This window comes from Halichoerus grypus, chromosome 8, assembly GCF_964656455.1.
Source record: "Halichoerus grypus chromosome 8, mHalGry1.hap1.1, whole genome shotgun sequence".
Classification (NCBI taxonomy): Eukaryota; Metazoa; Chordata; class Mammalia; order Carnivora; family Phocidae; genus Halichoerus; species Halichoerus grypus.
Window position 1 is genome coordinate 130,189,367 of NC_135719.1, and position 21,972 is coordinate 130,211,338.

A 21,972-nucleotide genomic window follows, 5' to 3' on the forward strand; every position below is an offset into this window, starting at 1 on the left:
AGTGACTACTTCACTTTCAGGGTCTTCTACTTTCTAGTTTTATTGCCATAAATTTGGAACTAAAATTAAGTTGCCAATTTTAGGTAAAATAGAGTGATAAAATTTAATGGTCATTAAAATTTCAAGTGGAATCGATTTTACTGAGCTTGGTTCCCTGTTCTCCTGAGGCCTCTTGACGTAGTAAATGGAAGTGTGCAAATCTAATTGACTGAGACCCTGCTTGACCCTAATACAGACTGCTAATGTTTTATTTCTGTGGAGACCTCATACCAAATTTAAGCTTGGTAAGCTTCTTTACCTTTTGAGAAAATAAGAGATTTTAATGGGCCATTAAGTCAGCTAGTCCTCAAAGTGGCCAGTGTTGCCCAATACTCCATCCCCCATAATCACCCACGTTTTGCTTGGTTTACGTCATTGCTTACAACAGTTATTATTTTTTTTTATCATACATCAGAAAAAGAAAGAGAGACATATAGTGATTTGCCTACATTCTTGCCTCTTGGGAAGAATACATAGGTATGCGTTATGTTTGATTTCTAGAATTATGGAAGTTGCATTTTAACTCTCATGGGTCACCCTAGAGAGGAACAGGATACTGCATTTACCTTCTAGTTTAATAAACAGTTCAATCATAATTTGTTAATTTATTCAAATCGGGACTTCTAAAAATGTTCCTTAGTATCTCCCAAGCAAATCAGAATTTCTGGGGCAATTTAAGAATTGCTTTAATGAATCCTTCAGTTCTTCTAGAGAACCAGTGTTAGAACACAGCATCCGATTTCACCCTTACTTTCCCTTCTAAGTTAACTCAGGGATTCTTAGCAGCCCCATCTTTGCATTTGTACCCATAATCTCTTAAATCCCCAAATCACTACGTGGTTTGAAAATACAGGCTCTGGGCATTCTACAGTTAGAAGAAGAAGAAATGATTGACAGCAAAATTACGGAAATTATCCAGTTGGTCTCTTACTAGCCCAGCTCATCACATGGTTGTTTAGCAGGAGGACTGGCCATCTACGGGTACTACTGAGATGTTAATGCACGATCCTGCTAGCCTCAACGAGGGCAATTTTTTTACCCATGTCAGCTTTTTGTCTTTGGTGTTTTTCTTGCCCAGTTTTTTTTCCAACAATGTATCTGCCAACTTTACACTGGAATTCTTTTTTGTAGTATAATACCCCTATATTAATATTTATTAGACTTCCAAAAGAACTAAGAAATTCGCATTCTATTTTTCCCTCAAACACCATGCTGTCATAGGTTACTCCATAAGGAGCTGAAATGAAGTAATGACTGAGGAAAATATTATCTTCTCCTTCCGCTCATGTCAAATGCTTTTGCCTGAGCACTACTGAGGCGACAAAAACAAAATCAAACACCTGCCCTCACTCCCAAAACATTTCCAAAAAAATAAATCAAGTCCTTCAAATGGAAGGTTCCAGAAGCTACTCGGGAGAGAAATTAAATATAATTATGGGTTATCTGAAAAACAGCATGTCAGTAATGCCACTTCAATATCCTTCAAGGGTATATATATATATGTAACTTCTGGAATGTCTCAAAAAATTTATATTACTTAAAAAAAACCCCACAAACCCAATGTTTTTAATTAAATGAAGGATTTAGTTCATTTCTAATGAAAATATTGATAATGAAGAAAGCGTCCAGAAACACTGGTGACATTTATAGATCCTACAACTAAAATGTTTCCTTTTTCTTCTTAAATAATGAGATTGATGTTCAAATTCAACCCATATAATCAATTTCATTATTGCCACAATGTACCTTTTTTTCACTGTTTCATTACATTTAGTAGCTATCCAAAGATGTAGCATAATCCTTTAGCATAATCTGGCCAAAATCTGAATTTAAAATCATGGTTGCCCATGAAAGGAGCAAGGAGGGTCAGACAGAGGGAGAGGGTGACTCTGGGAGGGCACAGGGACATTTACCACTTTATCCCAGTATGCAGCGCCATGTCTGGTGCGCAGTAGGTACAAACAAACAGTGTGTAGAATTAATATTTATGAAAGCCCTGCCAGGCACCAAGGTTTGTTTCTGCATTTCTTATCCCAGTTAATCCTCTTAATAGTCCTATGAAGTATTATTACTGTCCCCAATTTATAGATATGGATAGTGTCTCAAAATGACCTGAATATGGCTTAGTAAAAGAGGAAAGTGAATAGGAAAAAATCATGTTCATAATCATCAAGTTTTATCTTATTTGAAATAAAATGAAAAGCGAGATGGCTGTAAGTCAGCAAAGGGGGGGGACATATGTGTTTTCCAGATACTCTGCTTAGTGAGCGTCGTAGGTAGCACTTTGCAGCTTTTCATGACTAAGCATGACACTCTTCTGGTGTGATTTGCACTCCGGGGTTCACAAAGCAAGAAATCGATGAAAGGTGAACCAGGTAGGATGGCGCTTCAGAAAACGAAAACAAAAAGCAATAGCAGCACCTACCATTACCACTCATCACAAGGAAGGTGACAGTCACTGAAATACTTTTCAACTAAAATGAGGAAAATGGATTACCTTTTGTGTCTATTTAAAATGTTTCAGCACCTGATCTCAGAGCGGATTAAAGAAGGGATTTGCTTGTTTCAATGTACCTCAAACCCATATGCCAATAGGACTCTGGTACCCTACCACACATTGAGAGTCAAAGATAACACTGTTTTTATGAAGAACAGCACGCAGTGTAACTGCAAATGAATGTCACACACACACACACACGCACACACACCCCAGCCAGACAATATTAAGCTCCAGTGAAGAATTTTGGTAATTACCAACTGTATTATAGAAATCACTGTCAAATATGTTTGTCTCCATTGTTTGTGATTCCTCTTAAGATTGAAAATACTCTCTCTGCTGCTGCCTGCCTCCCTCACCATAATATCCTTTTCCTTTGCCACTGATTACTACAACTCATGCCAAATTACTCACTTATTGACCTTTTGGTTCAATACTACATTCAAAGAAGGAGGGGGAACACAGCAGGATAGAGAAAAGGAGGGGGAGTGAAAGAGTGTGTGTGTGTGTGTGTGTGTGTGTGTGTGTGTGTACACAGGAATACTAGAACTTAGGAGCCCTCCCCACCAAAAATTTTTAACAGAAAATGAACTCTAGGACAGGGATGGTTGCTGTTTTTTAATGCGTAGACCTTATGAAGACCAGAAATAGGTGCTAAATCAGAGTCCAGTAGGTGGTATTCATTTGTTTATTTGATCAACAAAAATTTACTGAGTACCCATTATGGTGATGTGCTGTGATCTTTGGGAATGTGAAAGATGAGAGTGGCTGCATAGATATGATAGGAAATTACCACTTATTGTATGGTAAATTTTAATTTTAAAACCGAAGACCCTTAGCTAGGGGGATTCAAGGGTTTATTTACTCAGTTTTATTATTTTTCCCTTGAAATATGCTTTGCCACGCTTCATGATACTCTGCCTTCCTGACATTATTTTCTCTATGTCTTAGATGGCTTTGCAGGATTTCCATCCTTAGCTTGAAACTTGAGTGTGAGCGTTCCCTATGGTACTGGCCTAACTTTTCATCTCTTTATTCTACATACTTTCCCTGGGAGATCCTCATTGCTCCTACAACTTTTTTTTTTTTTTTAAAGTAAGCTCTACATCCAACATGGGGCTTGAACTCACGACCTAAAGATCGAGAGTTGCACTCTCCACCTACTGAGTCAGCCAGGCATCCCACTCCTATGACTTTAGTATCATCTATATAATATGGAGACCAATCTGCTGACAACAAAATCTGCATGTCCAATTCACACGCCTCCTAAGCTCTAGACTCATGTGTGAACCCCCTCTTGACAGGCCACCTGGATGTTTCAAGGCACCCAAACTGAAAATATCAAAAATTGAACTAATCAACTTCTCTTTCTCTCACTGATTAGCACAGCCATCCATGAAGTGGCCCAATCAAGAAACCCAGGAGTCACTCTTAACCTCTTCCTATTTACCTTCTAACAACCAATCTCAAAAGTTTCATGGAATTTTAGATTTCAAAATACATTAAGAAACCACCCACTCCTCTTCATGCTCTCACTACCACCCAATCCAGGCCACTATCATCTCTTGTCAAGATTCCCATAAACGTCAGCTTAAATGGTCTCTGGTTTCAATCTTACCTGTCCCCAGTTATTTTGGACTTTATAGCCAGTTAGTTACCTATTAAAATAATGAAGATTTGAGGGGCACCTCGGTGGCTCAGTCAGTTAAGCTGCTGTGTCAGGCTCCCTGCTCAGTGGAGAGTCTGCTTCTCCCTCTCCCTCTGCCCCTCCCCACCACCTCTCTCAAATAAAAAAATAGAATCTTTAAAAAAAAAAATGAAGATTTGATCATATTGTTGTCTTGCTTCAAACTCTTAACTGGTTTCCCATATACCAAGGGTAAAATCCTTAACTCCTTTACGAGGTCCTCTGTTTACCTTACAAACACTCCTGTCTTGCCTCTCCTCTCTCAATGCTACATTCCACCATACCAAGCTTCTTCCACTTCCTCAAACAGGAAACTGATGTTCTTTTACCTCAGGTCTTCCCATCTCCTTCACACTGCCTACAGCTTATCATTACTCCAAACTTGCCAAGGCTAACTCCTGGTTATCATTTAAATATTGGCTTCCTTTGGGAAATCTACTTGATTTGCCACTCTACTCCATCTCACCTTACCCACCACCTTCAACCTCCTACACTTCCACCCAACCTACCCTATATCTCCACCAAATAAAGGCAGGTGTTCTTATTTTATGTTCTCACAGTGACTTGTACGTGACTTAAAAATATCATTTTTAAATATATTATTATTATATAACAGATACTTTCCCAAGGCAGGAAGGCATCAGTAGAAGCAGCTTGCCTTTGTATCCCTAGTGCTCAGTACGGTGAGTGCCTTGCACAGAAATGGTGCTCAACAAGTATTTGTTCAATGAGTATGTGAAACATTTTTTATCTGGAAAAAACTGGAAAGGGTATAGAGATGAACACCCCCTATCCTCAAGGAGGATGACATTAAATACAGAATGTCTGTTATACATAATTATATGATGATAATGAGTAAATAAAACTGACTCCAATTTGGATACATGGGGATTTGTTAACATTGTAAATTGGAATTAAATATTTAGCTCTCCCTCCTAGGATAATTTAATCCACACTAAACACTTCTGGAAGATAGTTTTATAATTTTATATTACAGATGAGAAAACAGGCACAGCAAAGTTAATTGAGTTACTCAAAGTTGCCCAGAAGCGGAGCCAGTATTAAAATTCAAAGTCATCAATTTCCAATCTTTTGCTATCATTTTTTTTAAACTGTTTTGTCTTTGACTCCATCCGCAAAGTTCTACTGTGTGACTGTAGGACTTCAACCTAAATACTTTTTTTTTTTTCCAAAGATTTTATTTATTTACTTAACAGAGAGAGAGACAGACAGACAGCAAGAGAGGGAACACAAGCAGGGGGAAGAGCAGAGGGAGAAGGAGAAGCGGGCTTCCCGCTGAGCAGGGAGATGGATGCGGGGCTTGATCATGGGATCATGACCTGAGCCGAAGGCAGATGCCTAGCAACTGAGCCACCCAGGTGCCCCTCAACCTAAATACTTTAATAGTCTTCTCAAAACTGTGATATTTATAATATGAATACACAAATTCAGGAATATAGGTCTTTTCAATGAATTTTCCTTTAGTGTTAAAATGAAAGGTTTTCTGTGATGTGTCTCTGCACTCTTGTGCACTCTCAGAGGTGTTAGTTTCTTTGTTCTTAATAGACTGTTACTATTAAAGGTACTAATTGTCACTACAAAGTGCCAGCATTGAACTTTCCTGCTGTTGGACATCATACTCGATACTCTACATCTATAAATGCCCATAGTTAGTTGGCTGGTGCATTCCATTGCACCCGCTGGAGATTTTGGTAGGAAATGCTGCCAGTTCTTAATAAATATTTGAGAAGCAACAGAGGCTATTACATTTAACAGGATTACTGATTCCAACATTCGTATTGTGAGAGAAGTAAATTCAAAAAGGTTTGTGCTGTCATTTCAAAAGGCCATATATGTACTATCTACTCAATGAATTTGTTTATATGTGTTATTCTGGCAAATACAATGCATAACCAAAGTGCCTCAAAAAGACCTTATTACCTTTTCAATATATACATTTAGTATACATGGAAGCTTTGCTTTTCATGACTCTGATATTAATTTCTCAGACAGGGTGAGTATACACTTGAGATTTTTCCTAGCCCCAGACAGGACCAACCAGGGCTGTTTCTTTTTAACCTGACTATAGCTCAAGATGTTAAAAAAATTTAATCTGTACAGAACTGTGGCCAACACATGCCACTTTTATTAGGGATACAGAACTATCTTCTTCTTCATTTTTAGATCAATAAAATAATTTTCTTTTAACAAATACACCATTAAACAGAAGAACCCCCAATTATAGAACATTTCCCCTGCTCTTTGGGCTTCGCTTGACCCATCCTTCTTTCGCCAGAAGCAAACATCTTTACCTCTAAAGCTATTCAAGCCAGCTCATTATATCACTCTTCAGTCCTGCCTTGCAGCTTCCAGGCCCAGGAAGAACTTTAATGTCCAAAGTATTTACTGTTCTTAATCCCCAGCATGACATTAAGTGAATTGGTTCTGTCATGTGAGTATAACTGATTATGTTTCCCCTAATAAAGATAGACACTTGAGCTACCCATCTGCAAGTTAGCCCAATGTAAAAGGTAGAGAGAACCACCTCTGTCAGATGCCAAGTTAACATCAATTGCTCATACCATGGAACTGTCAATTAAAATTCTAGAGTAATCTTTCAAACACAATTTTCCAGTCCAAAAACTATGTATAAATCCATAGTGAATTAAGAGGCATAGAAGGTAAAGTCTTAAGCTCCATATATGTGTCAATATTCTTGGTTGGTCATTGGTAGATGACATTCATGGAGTCAGAATACTCTTGACTTTCACTCGAAATGTAGGTTCCATGAATTCATCCTCATTCATCAGCCCTGTTTTTTGGGGAAATGACTTTGCAAAGACGTTGCTTTCATTTCTTAATGCTGTGGTTCCTAGTAAGCTATACCAAGGTATAAAGGTTCCTTTCAAGAGTAGCACAGGGGCTGACTTGGTTTCCCACTTTAGGAGATTATAAATATTCTCACACACTTTGAAAAGGAAGCAAATTCTAAATTGGGGCTTTAAAATTCTGACATGTTTTTCACTCCGTTTGTCAGTGGTCTGAATGTGGCAATAATAAAGGTTAACAGAGTAAAAACAAATGTTTTTATCCCAAGGATACCTGCCCTATTGGAGAATTTACTTTACCTGCAGAGATTCCATTTCTTCATCTTTTCTGTGGGTCTCCTCCAGGAGATCTGTAAGAAGAAAGCAAAATGCCCATCAAGATAATGTGAAAATGAGTTGCCTCTTAGTATCAAACCCAATTCAGTCAGGAGCTTGTAAAAACTGATGCCTGGAAAGAGAATTTGATGTTTAAGTGTGAAAAGGAATGTAAAAGAAAAGCCCTTTGATCCTAACTGATGAGATGGGGCAGAGCTCTGGACTCTGCTAATCGAGCTAGCTGAGAAGCCCTGGGAGGTCTGGACTCTGGTGGAGGTACCAGAGAAGAAAGCCAACTAATTTACAAATCCAAAATCATATCAATATTTCAGGAATTTGGCCCACTGTTTATATAACTCTGAAGTAACACAAAATTTTCTTTAAAAAAAAAAAAAAGCTTATTTTTCTTTTTAATGAAAAATTAGAAACAAACCATTTGCTCTTAAAATAAGCTCCCAAGCCACGTTCCACCTCCAGAGTCGATTTTTATAACCAAATTAAAACATCCTGGAATAATGGGTGTTATTAATGGAAGTAGAACACCACCTTAACTGTAAAGTCGTATTAATTATCATTTCACTCTCAGAAGGCGGGAAGCACTGGAGCTACATCTGACCAAGCACTTGGCATTATCTCAGAGAAATGAGTGGCTGGAAGGGAAGGTAGTCAACTGAAGACAGTTCTGTCTAAATGCATGCATACAGCCATGTTATCTCAGTGCTCTACATTAATTTACAAACTCGCTCTAAAGGAAAATACATTTGGCAAGCAGAATTTTCTGCCTGCAGCTAGACTGCCCTGTGCTATGATCTCCCAAACCGAAAGAGGGCTGGGCTGAGTCAGAAGTTGGATGAAAACAGGCAAGAAACACCTACAGCAGTGCACATTAACATGAGCATTTGCCTTGCTCTGTGATTGATATAGCTTACCAAGAGGCCATGCTGCATAAAAGGAAAATATAACTTACAGAAATTCAATATGTATCTCAGAAAGGCAAATGCAAATGTTTTTAGCAAGTGCTGTACTACATACAGCAGGAAGCAATACTACAGTGAGTAGCCAAGTCACAGTGCTATCTGTCATAAATGAGCAGGCAATACACTGAAACTTCAGGAGACCTGGCAGCTGGTATAACTGATGGGGAGACTGCACGGCTAATTCAGCTACAGAGGAGCTGCAAACAATCCCCTCAAGACACAATGTACTGGGATTCAGGAGAACAGGTGATTTTTGCTCTGCATCCCAGAGAGGAGCTGTCTTTGGCTCCCAAACCTTCCCTAATCAGAGTTAGGTCAATAAAGTGAGGAGAAAGCCAAGGCATTAGGCGGCATTTTTAAAGCGGTCTTTGGTTGGCATAGCAGGTTCTCTAGCTATACAGAAACCAACTTGGGGGGTGGCAGATTGTTTAAGTGCCTTCAAAAATTCCTCATCCCGAATCCTTACTCATGTGCATTGGGACACTGCAGCTGCTACCGTGAGGTCACACGCATCTACTTTCTACACCTCACATCTGGGCGGGCCTCCTGACTTTATTGGCTAAATAGAATACAGCAGAATCTGTGCCTATCTGCCCTGAGAGTTCGAGGCCTTGCACATATTCATTTTTCCACTTGGAACTCTCTCACCACCATAGAACAAGCCCAGGACAACTTGCTGGATGACAAGGGCCCAGGACTCTTCCTACCTGCAACACCCTGCAGGTTGCCTTAACTGGCTGCTAGCAAATGCCCAGAAGCATAGCTGTCCACTAGCCTGAGAATGACTCTGGATGACTCAAAAGGGGAGCTCGATAGAGACCAAACTGCCCAGTGAGCCCAGGGACAAGCCCAACTCACAGAATCATGATCTATAGACATGGAATTGAGGGATGGTTTGGTACCCAGCACTTGCAAACTTACAGCAACCATTTGTTAACTGTACAAGAAGCATTCAGAATTTATTAGAAGGATATAAGAGTAACTAATAGATGCATGGGAAAAGAGGATCCAGACTCTACAGAGAGTAACAACTGGTCTGGGACAGTAGGGATGTAAGGAGTATGAATTAATGGGCATTTTATCCTGGGTGCCTCTAGTCTTTGTGTGACTCTACTCCGGATGAAATTCCAGAAACAGAAAAGCTAATGAGCCTAACTTAGATCTCTTGCCTACTGCTTGGCTAAGGGAAAGGATGGGGCACTTCCACTGATAATCCCAAAGGGATTAGATGAAGAACAGAAAGGACAGTTTCTAAATGAAAGATCAGGGAACTGTTAAAAGAAGGAGGAATGCATATCAGACAGGCTAAAAACAACAGTTTCAGTAAGTTGTGTCTTCAACACAACTCTCTTGAATATTCACAAGATATAAGATCACTACTGTGAACCTATGTGAACCTGGCCATTTTTATTCACTACTTCTGGATATTAGAAGGTTCTCTGAGCTAGGCCCCTTGTAGTGAATTACACTGTTTAATGGTACATTGGACCTGGAGTGATGGATAGTAGGGTCCAACAACCACCAGAGAAAACTGATCTTGTTCCTCCAACTCCACTTAGTACAGCAAACCCAAACACCTTAGCTAAAACATAGCGGATAAATAATGGGGATTGGATCTCTTGTATAATCAAACTCAACTCGCAGATTTAATAAAATTATAAATGTAAAGATGTTCAGTCACCCTCAGAACTTCAGATAATTATTGCAATTTAAAAATCATGTTCTCAATTTTCTCCAAATATATAATAGAGGTTATGCTGCTTTTCCAACAAAGCTAATACCAATCGGAATGCTTGATTTTGGACAGCTGAACAACAACAACAAAAAAAACAAAAAAACTACAAAAAACTACAAAGACATTCCTACAGTTGGCATTTAAAATATAGAACTTCTAGACTTTTGGGAAAGATGGTGGAGTAGAACCCTAAGCTCACCTCATCCCATGGCTACAACTACATAATGCCCACATCAGTGTAAATAACCCAGAAGACTGGCAGAACAGACGTTTCACAGCTAAATGTAGAGAAGAGGCCACGTGGAAGAGGATAAGAAGGGCAGAGATGCTGCTGGGAGCTAAATAGACCCTCACCTGTCCTCAGGAGGGAGGGACACCTTGAGCCTCAGAGTGGGCACCCCAGGCATGGGGAACCCTCACAGGGAAGAGGAATCCTGTGACATTTGACTTTGAAAACCTAGCGCACAATGTCAGGAGTTCTTACAATCAGTGGCACTTAACACCTGGAACTTTAAAAATAATCATGCTGGGCTCTGGGAGAGCCAGGAGGGTGAGAGGAACTGAGTCTCCACCCTTAAAGAGACAGCACGACAAAGAGCCTTGCAGAGATACAGCACAGAAGCAACAGTCTGAAAAATGCCTGGGACATACGGGAAAGAGATTTGTTTACTAATCTCAGAGTGTGAGCTTGAGGGGCAGGGGTCATTGGGTGACTTCTCTAAGAATAAAAGAGCTGGTGGGCACCATTTCCCTTCCCCCAGCCCCCAACCTAGACACACACGGACACCTGTCGGAACCAGCGAGGTGCCAATGCTTGCTACCTAACTTGCTAACAGCATGCCCGGCAGACAGGAGCTGCCCCCCTCCAGCTAGGCTTCAACTCAAGCCCCAAGTGGCTCCAGACTGGCCCACTAACAACACAGGGACCAAACCCTGTCCACAACAGGCAAAAATTGGTAGAATTTCTCTCCTTCTGAAGCCACAAGCTGATATTAGCCTGGTGCTTTCAAGGCTGTGTTTTCTACTATGCCAAAGGAACCAGTACGAGAGCAAAGCTGGTAAAGAAGAAAGCAGAGCCAGGAGACAGAGAAAGAGTAGGTTGAGGACAAGATCCACCCTTGCCTGAAGCCCACGTAACTCTTGAACTTCTAACTCTCCTCTCTCCCTCCCTCCATCTCTCTCTCCCCCTCTTCCTTCCTTTCATATTTCCTTCCATCTTTCTCTTCCTTCCCTCCCTTCCCTTCCTTTTTGCTTGTACTTAAATTAGGTTTAGTTGGATTGCTGTCAGTTGTAAAAGTCTCCGGTTGTGTGGCTGTACTGAGCTTTCTTATCTTTATTCGGAAACTTGGAGAACTCAGAATTGGCAAGAATGTTCTATTTTACAGTGAGCACTTCATTCGACGATAAATAAAGACATGAGGCTCCAAGAAGGCAAATGATCTGCTTGAGATTACTTAGTCTAAAGCCACAGCTACAGCCTTGCTCTCCTTGCAATCCTGGAGCAATCTTCCTGCCGTGTATATATCACATCATGCTCTCATTTGTACCACTGGTACTTAACTGTACCTTCCTTAATACTGTTATTTTTTAAAATGCACATGTTTGTATCCCTCTGATTTCCTTTAGGAGTTCCTTGATGTCAACGATCAGGGCTCCGATGTCTTCATATCCATATCCTCCCTAACTACTACTTCTCTACCTTTGCTGCTTAACTTGGATCCCCAAAACTGTCTCCTCCTCTACATCACTGCTCTGTGCAATTGCTCACTTGTTAGGTCCCTTGTTCAAGTACACGCATTTGGGATGATGAACGGGGTTATTAACCTGTGCTGATAAAATATGGCTGAGAAGCAACTACTCTGCTGCAACCGCAAGAGGAGAGAATACAGGTGAGACTTCTGGACAGCTGAAGTGACAGATGCTGTGACAATAGTGTGATTAGCGCACCTCGTTATAATGAGCAATCCTATTGTTGTCCAGTCTTACCGGCTTTAGAACGAACGATCAGCACTGAAAAAGTGGAAGGGCTGCCCTGCTCCCTTGCTCACCACTGGCATGTTCCTGTTTTGCTTTATTATTCTCTGGTTTGCTGTTCAATACAAACAGCAATTCAACTGCCATGCAAATTGCTGTGGCTAAATGTGCTTCCATCAACATTAGTTAATGAAAGATTTTTTTTTTCTTGGTGAAAAGGGCAGCAGTCCTGTGTATTTTCCTTGGATTGGCTCCAGCTCTTTAAATGAGTTGATACTAACTCATTATGACATACAGTCATTAGAGGGGGAAAAAAATCCCATTTAAAAAAGCAGGCCAGCATGGATGAGAATTGGAGAATCCGGTTGTGTTGTTTTGTTTTGTTCCACTTTGCATTTCTCTGGCACATTCAGAGTAATATATCACGACCATGTTTTTGGCTAAGACGGTCTTGTACTACTTCCTTCACAGTTTTTGCAGCTAGTGGTCTGGCTGTTTAAGGAGCTTTGACACTTTTTTATGTTGATTCTGGTTCCTGGTAGCCAAGGGAGCAGATAGGTTGTTTGTTTATTTGCTTTTAAAAGGAGAATCATGTCCAGCTGTACATGAGCAACCCATCTATCTAGAAACTTGACCCTGTTTCACAAAAAGGTTGGAGATCAAGTTTAGAAATGAGTAGATTTTTCCCCTTAACCTTTACTATAAAATATCTCATCCATATTATAACTCCACCCAGCTGGTCATGGACAGAAAGTTATAGAAACAAGGGCTTCAGACATAGCAACATTTATAACGGCAGCACTGGACAGAGGAGCATCGACAGCAGAATATGGCGAATTAATGATTGCAGAGATTAGCTTCTGGCTCCTACACCTCATTTAGTAACCAGTGCTCCTGTTCAGTATTCCTCTATGTGCTGACATTTACCTAAAACAATAGAGAGTGTAAATTCTCAAAAGAATGTAAGCTTTTTAAAAAGTAAATTTGTGCTGGGACGCCTGGGTGGCTCAGTTGGTTAAGCGACTGCCTTCGGCTCGGGTCATGATCCTGGAGTCCCGGGATCGAGTCCCGCGTCGGGCTCCCTGCTCGGCAGGGAGTCTGCTTCTCCCTCTGACCCTCCTCCCTCTCATGCTCTCTGTCTCTCATTCTCTCTCTCTCAAATAAATAAATAAAAATCTTTAAAAAAAATAAAATAAAATAAAAAAATAAAATCTTTAAAAAAAAAAAAAAAAAAAAAAAAAAAAGTAAATTTGTGCCATTCTTCTTTGTGGGCGGCAGTTGTGGTATAATAAAATTAATCATATAAAAGAGCACCTTACAACACTTCAGAGGTCATAAATGATGGACCTAGCCTCCCATAGGTGTATACTAGATACGTGAGACACTAGCTACATGCTAAAGACCACGGCCAATTTCTCTTTTTCTTCTTTGGCTCCCCAGTTATTGGAATCATTAGTGTTTTAGGTGCAGAAGGGATCATTGAAATAACCTAATCCCAGGGTTTTCAATCTTTTATTTTTTAAAACAAGTAGAATTTTGTCTTACGAATGAAATCATACACACTTTCAAGTGTATACAGTATATAAATAAATACAGTAATTTAGAGAGCTGAAAGGAAGCTTCTTAGGTAAAGCAGAAGAGAGGACCTGAGGCCCCGCCTGTTGGGACTTCATTCCTATCCTGGGATCAACCCCTGTGGTGCCACAGTGGAGCTATAAAGTTCCAAATTATGCTAATTGGAAACCACTGATCTAATCCAACCTCCTCACATTTTATAGACGAGGACTGAGCTCCCAAAGGGCAAAAGCCTCTGTCAACATCACACAGCTAGTGAACAGAAGTGCATGAACCTGAGCCCAGGGCTTCTAAACTGGATCAGGGTCCAGTACTTTTTCTCACAAAAAATTGACTATCCTCCTTTGCTTTTCAAGATGTATTGAAATGACATTTTATTCCAAACTCTATCATAAATGCTTATACATTGTCCAATGCCTCCCCAAACTGAAAGGAAACTTTGCTAAAGCAAACTGCATAACAATAATCTGGGAGAAAACCTATAGTTAACTGCTGTCCAAAATGAAATTCCTCAACCCTGGGAGAGGACATCAAGAGATGCGGCTTTGGTGGAAAGCAAATACTTAGAACATTTGAAAAGGCAGTTGTTTTTGGCAAGATGTGCTCATCACAAAATGTACAGAATATCTCACAAGATAAAACAACAAAAAATCTGTTTAAATCAATGGCTGACAGATGAATAATTCCTCTGCTTAATATAATATTTATCAGCAAATGTTTTTTCTGTTCTGTTACACTAGTATAGGTAAATAGGATAAATGATAATATAACTGTACATTAGCCAAAATACCCTGAAAATAATCAAATGTGTTATTTTTAAATTAATATATGTAAAACACTTAAAATTGTGTCTGGTACATAGTAAGAATCATATATACATTAGCTGTTACTATTATTTTAAAAATTACCCTTCAGTACGCCTGCTAAAGTCAGGAAAATGTGTGAAAAATAATCAATTGCATTTTAAAACAAGCAAAAAAAGCCCTCAAGTATACAGCTTTTAGACTCCATCTATGATTGGTACCTACTTTATTTAGAACTCTGCCATATCTACTGCCACCCACTGGTACATATCTGGATATACCACAATGAGTTAAGAGTTTTCTCATCAGGACTGACCACAGAAAACACACAGATTAAAATGAAGAACAACATTAAAAAAGTATGGCTATCCTCTGTGGTTTGTCTCAGACGCTGAAACAACATACTGGTCTACTGATGGAGCCCAAATAGTCCAATAAATGAAAGGTTTATAATCCACTGTCTGTCTTGGGTATGTGGTAAAACATCCAAATACAGGTACTCATGTTTTATTTGATGTCAATTCACTTCTGGTGAAACTTTCCATCTTGACAACTTTAGAGACTTAAAGCCTCTTCTCCGCAAAACTGCTACCCTACAGAAAACAACACAATAATCTATCCCATTCCATCTCATTCTTGGCTCTGGCTTGGAGAAACACCAAGATGTAGAACAAAATGTTCTGACTCTGCCACCTATTAAGACTTTTATCATTTTTATTAGCAACACAACAGAGAAAGTAAGAATATATTCTTTAGTAAAGTCACTGTTCTAAATTGGTCTGAGGGCTGTCTTGGTCAATGGGACTACATGTCACAATTAGCAAAATGAGGAAGAGAAGTTTATAATCTATTGTAAACACCACTCCAAGAATAAGTTTCATATGCTCGTATCTAGCCATAAAATCAAGCTTCTTTCTGCATATACTACCTCTAAATAGTGTTCACTTAACAGAAAGTTTCACTTTTATTTAAATTCCTCAGGTTGGAAGGCAGTTTATTTTAGACCCGTTTTGGCTCTAGACTCATAAGGTGCAAGTGAGTATGTATTTTGGGGCTCATAGAAATCCTAGGTTTATGACTTGTTCTTTGATCGTCTCCTGTTTATGGAAGCTACAAGTTTGTGCTGGTTTCTTGATGCACCTACTACTCAGCTGGGCATTTCAGACTCCTGGGTCTACCCTAAATCTACTCTAAACATCACAGACAAAGTTCTGAAAAACAAATATGAGGAACAAATCTTGAAAGCAGTGAGAGAGAAACAATACTTTAGTTACAGGGGGAAAACAATTAGAATGCTAGTGAATTTCTCATTAGAAACCATACAGGTCATAACACATTTTTTAAATGCTGGAAGAAAAGAACCGACAACTCAGAATTCTGCAAAGCATTGAAAATATCCTTCAAGAATGAAGGTAAAGTTGAGACATTCTCAGGAAGAAAAATTAATTTGTTGTCAGCAGACCTACACTAAAACAGTCGCTATGGAAGTTATCTGAGAAAGAAAAGAAATGATTAAAAAAAAAAAGGAATCTTAGAAGATGAGGAAGAAAGAACACAGTAATAAATAATACATGTGTCTGCTAGCCATTTGGATGTCTTCTTTGCAGAAATGTCTGTTCATGTCTTCTGCCCATTTCTTGATTGGATTATTTGTTCTTTGGGTGTTGAGTTTGGTAAGTTCTTTATAGATTTTGGATACTAGCCCTTTATCTGATATGTCATTTGCAAATATCTTCTCCCATTCTGTCGGTTGTCTTTTGGTTTTGTGGACTGTTTCCTTTGCCGTGCAAAAGCTTTTCATTTTGATGAAGTCCCAATAGTAGGGGGTTGGGGGGATGGGTTAGCCTAGTGATGGGTATTAAAGAGGGCACATACTGAATGGAGCACTGGGTGTTATATGCAAAAAATGAATCATGGAACACTACATCAGAAACTAATGTTATAATGTATGGTGATAAAATAAAAAAAGAATAATAAAAAAGAATAAAAATAAAAATAAATAAATAATAGATAAATCCAATAAAATTTCCTTCTTCTATTGATTTTTAAAATTATGTTTGATGTTGAGGGGCGCCTGGGTGGCTCAGTCGTTAAGCGTCTGCCTTCAGCTCAGGTCATGATTGCTTCTCGGCCTTTTGGCTAAGATCAAGTGTAGCTCAGGTCATGATCCCAGGGTCCTGGGATCGAGCCCCGCATCAGGCTCCCTGCTCCACAAGAAGCCTGTTCTCCTCTCCCAATCTCCCTGCTTGTGTTCCCTCTCTCGCTGTGTCTCTGTCTGTTAAATAAATAAATAAAATCTTTTTAAAAAAATAAAAAATAAATAAAATTATGTTTGATGTTGAAACAAAAAATTGAACACTATCTGACATGGTTCTAAATGCATTTAGAGGAAATATTTATTTTATATATATATAATATATATATTATATATATATTTCAATTTTTTTTTTTTTTTAAGTAGGCTACATGTCCAACGTGGGGCTTTTACTCCCAACCCAGAGATCAAGAGTTGTATGCTATACCGACTAAGCCAGCCAGGGCAAAAGAACATGAAGAAAGAAATTTGCTACACTTTAAACTGGTAAAATGACAATACCAGTAGACCATCAGGCTGTGTATGTACAATGTAATGCTTAGAGCAACCACTAAAAGAGCTACACAAAGAGATGCACTCAAAAACACAATTGATAAAATGGGATTCTAAAAAAAACCCTGTTCAAATAACCAACAATAAGGGTGGGGGTTGGGGGGGGGGAAGCAGAGAAATAAAAAAACACAGAAAACAAGCAAAAATGGCAGAATTAAAGTCCTAACATATCAATAATTACCTTATATGAAAATGGTCTAAATACACCAATTAAAAGATAGAAATTGCCAGATTTGATTAATGACCTCTCTGCCATTAATCTATGACAGGATCCATGCATGATATGCTGTCTATAAGAAACTCACTTCAAATATACTGATTTGGCAGGATGAGAGTAAAAAATGAAAAAGATTACACCATGCAAACATTAATGAAAAAAAATCAGGAATGATATATCAATATGAGACAAAGTAGATTCCAGAGCAAAGAAAATTAATGAAAACAGAATAGGACATTATATAATGATAACAAGAGCTAATCTATGAAGAAGATATAACAATCCTATATATGTATGTACTAAATAACAAATCTGCAAAAAAAAGTGATGAAAAACTGATACAACCGAAAGAGAAAATAGAAAAATTCAAAATTATAGAGAATTCAACATCCCTCTCTCAACAAGTGATTGTACAACTAGGCAGAAAATCATCAAGGATATATAGAAGCACATATAAAAGATATATTTAAGCATAAATATAACAGTAAAATCTCTAAACATTGGAAACTAAACAATATTAAATAATCTATGAGATAAAGAGAATGTCTCAAGGGAGATAAAAAAAAAAAATCATGAACTGCATAAAACAATTGTGGGACACAGCCAAAGCAGTGTTGAGAGGTAAATCTATAGCACTAAAATGCATGCATTAGCAAAAAGGTCTTAAATGAATACTCAATACCTCAAGCACCTAAAGAAAGAACATAATAAATCCCAAGCAGCAGAAGAAAGGAAATAAGAAATAACAGAAACCAATGAAATTAAAAACAGAAAAACAATAGAAAAAAATTAACGAAGCAAAGAGCTGGTTCTTTACATAGTTCAAGAAAACTGACAAACCTTTAGGAAGATTGACCAAAAAGAGAAAGAGATATTGAGACAGAAAGAAAGGGGTGGGGGGAAATTACCAGTATCAGGAAGGAAAGAGGGGATATCACTACAAATCCTGCAGATATCAAAAGGATAATAAGGGAAGACTATGAGCAACTCTTCATATATAAATGTGAGAACATGGATGAAATGAACCACTTCTTTAAAAAGTATAACTTACCCAATATAAAATATATAATTTGAATAGCCTGTAAGTATTAACAAAATTGGATTTGTAAGTGTAAAACTCCCAGAAGAGAAATATCCAGGCCAGAAGGTTTCACTGGTGAATTCTACCAAATGTTTAAAAAAGAATTAGCACCAATTTTACACAAACTCTTCAGAAAAAAAAAGGGGGGGAATACTTCCCAATTCATTTTATCAAGCTAGTATTGCCTCACTACCAAAAATATACAGTTAAAAAAAAGATAAAGAAAAAAAATGGCAGCTCCCTCCTAAATACAGATGCAGAAATCCACAACAAATATTAGCAAATAGAATTTAACAACATATAAAAAGAATTCTATTTCATGACTAAGTTGGGTTTATTCTAAAGATGCAAGATTGGCTCAATGTTCAAAAATCAGTCCATATAATCCATCATCTTAACAGAATAAAGAAGAAAAATCACATGATCATATCAATCAATGGATAAAAATATACCTCACAAAATTCATAACACAGTCAAGATTTTTAAAAAACTCAGAAAAAAAAAAAGGGAATTTTTTCAACCAGATAAAGAGCACCTACAAAAAACCCTACAACTAACGTTATACTTAATGTTAAAGAAAGATGAAAGATGGAATGTTTTCCCTTTAATATCAGAAATAAGGCAAGAATGCTCTTTCTCACAATTCTTATTCATCAGGGTTTGGGAAGACTTCCTAATGCAATAAAACAAAGAAATAAAAGGTAAACCATCAGAAATTCTCTATGGAAAGAAAATGTGTAGTAGCTAAAAGAGTTTTTAAAAAGAAGAGTAAACTGGGAGAAATCAGTCTATTCAATTTCTAGGTTTATTATACAGCTACAGTAATCAAGACTGTGTGGTCTTTGTGGAGGTATATACACACAGATTAATGGAACAGACAGAGAACCCAATTACAGAAAATGAAGAACAAATTAGTGGTTGCCAGGAGTTAAGGGTGGAGTGAGGGTGAAAGGGAAGTCAGTGTGGCTATAAGAGGCAACATGAGGGATCTTCATGTGGATGAAAATGTTCTGTTATCTTGACTGTATCAATGTCAATATCCTGGTTACGCTATATACAACAGTTTTGCAAGATATTTCTATTGGGAGAAAATGGGTAAGGGGATCTTTATACATTATAAGATTTCTTGATAGTCTCACAACTTCATGTGAATAGAAAATTATCCTCAAAATAAAAATTTCAATGAAACTACTGTTATTTAACATAGTACCAGAAGTCCTAGCCATAGCAATCAGACGACAGAAAGAAGAGGCATCCAAATCAGCAAGGAAGTAAAACTTTCACTCTTTGCAGATGACATAATACTCCATATAGAAAACTCCAAAGAGTTCACCAAAAAACTGCTAAAACTTATAAGCAAATTCAGTAAAATCGCAGGATAAAAAATCAACATACAGAAATCTGTTGCATTTCTATACACCAATAATGAAGTAGCAGAAAGAGAAATTAAGGAATTAACCCCATTTACAATTGCCCCCCAAACAATAAGATACCTCGGAATAAACTTACCCAAAGAAGTGAAAGACCTGTACTCTGAAAACTATAAAACACTGATGAAAGAAATGGTGTATGACACAAAGACATGGAAAAACATTCCATGTTCAAGGACTAGGAACAAATACTGTTAAAATGTCTATATTACCCAAAACAATCTATACATTTAATGCAATCCGTATCAAAATACCAACAGCATTTTTCACAGAGCTAGAACAAACAATTCTAAAATTTGTATGGAACCACAAAGACTCCAAATAGCCAAAGCAACTTTGACAAAGAAAAGCAAAGCTGGAGGCATAACAATTCCAGACTTCAAGTTATATTACAAAGCTGCAGTAATCAAAACAGTATGGTACTGGCACAAAAACAGACACATAGATCAATGGGGCAGAACAGAAAACCCACATGAACTCACAATTACATGGTCAATTAATCTTTGACAAAACAGGTAAGAATATCCAATGGGAAAAAGGCAGTCTCTTTAACAAATGATGGGAATACTGGACAGCAACATGCAAAAGAATGAAACTGGGCCACTTTCTTATACCATACACAAAAATAAATTCATAATGGATCAAAGACCTAGCTGTGAGACTTGACACCATACAAATCCTAAAAGAGATCACAGGCAGTAATCTCTTTAACATCAGCTGTAGCAACTTCTTTCTAGATATGTCTCTGGAGGCAAGGGAAACAAAGCAAAAATAAACTGTTGGGGCTTCATCAAAATAAAAAGCTTCTGCACAGTGTAGGAAACAATCAACAAAACTAAAAAACAACCTAGAGAATGGGAGAAGACATTTATTTGCAAATGACATATCTGATAAAGGGTTACTATCCAAAATATATAAAGAACTTATAAAATTCAACATCCAGAAACAAATAATCCAATTAAAAAGTGGGCAGAAGACATGAATAGACATTTTTCCAAAGAAGACATCCAGATGGCCAATAGACACATGAAAAGATGCTCAACATGACTGATCAACAGGGAAATACAAATCAAACCCACAATGAGATATTTTACACCTGTCACAATGACTAAAATCAAAAAACACAAGAAACAACAAGGGCTGGTGAGGACGTGGAGAAAAACGGAACCCTTGTGCACTGTTGGTGGGAATACAAACTCATGCAGCCATGGTGGGAAGTAGTACGGAGGTCCCTCAAAAAATTAAAAATAGAACTACCACATGATGCAGTAATTCTATTATTGTTATTTACCCAACGAATATGAAAACACTAATTCAAAAAGATAGTATGTACCCCTATGTTTACTGCAGCATTATTATTTACAATAGGCAAATTATGGAAGCAGCCCAAGTGTCCACTGATAGATGAATGGATAAAGATCTAGTATGTATGTATATATATATATACATACACACACACACACACACACACACACACACACACAATGGAATATTACTCAGCCATAGAAAAGAATGAAATTTTGCCCTTTGCAATGACATGGATGGAACTAGAGAGTACTACGCTAAGCAAAATAAGTCAGTCATAGAAAGACAAATACCATATGATTTCGCTCCTATGTGCAATTTAAGAAACAAAACAAACGAGCAAAGGGGGAAAAAAAAGAGAGAGGGAAGCAAACCAAGAAACAGTCTCTTAAATCTAGAGAACAAACTGATGGTTCCCAGAAGGGAGGTGGGTGGGGGGGATGGGTGAAATAGGTGATGGGGATTAAGGAGTACACTTGTGATGAGCAGCAGGTGATGTATGGAAGTGCTGAATCACGATATCGTCCACCTGAAACTACTATTACACTGTATGTTAACTAACTGGAATTTAAATAAAAAATCATAATGGCTTTAGACAAAATAACAGATAATGGATATTAAAGATAATTAATTAATTAATTACTTTTTGAGGTCAGTACCTCAACATCTGCCCTTTCCTGTCCATCCTCATTGCAATTGCCCTATTCCACACATCGTCTCTTTTCTAGACCACTATGATTACCTATATTTCTAAAGCAAAGTATATAGCTTGACAATGAACTACTACTAAAATAAAAGAAATAAAAAATAAAAATAAAACCTTGGACATGCTGAGGAATACAGAACATGAGCTTTGGTGTCA

General features: G+C 37.9%; 1 protein-coding gene across 2 annotated transcripts in view; it reads right to left on the minus strand.

Moving 5' to 3' along the window:
• Positions 1–21,972, minus strand: part of CEP128 (centrosomal protein 128) — a 387,410-nt gene that overhangs the window by 67,222 nt on the left and 298,216 nt on the right. For both annotated transcript variants that reach the window (XM_036093994.2, XM_078054045.1), the window contains one exon: positions 7,352–7,401. In XM_036093994.2, the coding sequence (XP_035949887.2) occupies positions 7,352–7,401 (50 nt within the window). The remainder of the gene's footprint in view (positions 1–7,351; positions 7,402–21,972) is intronic.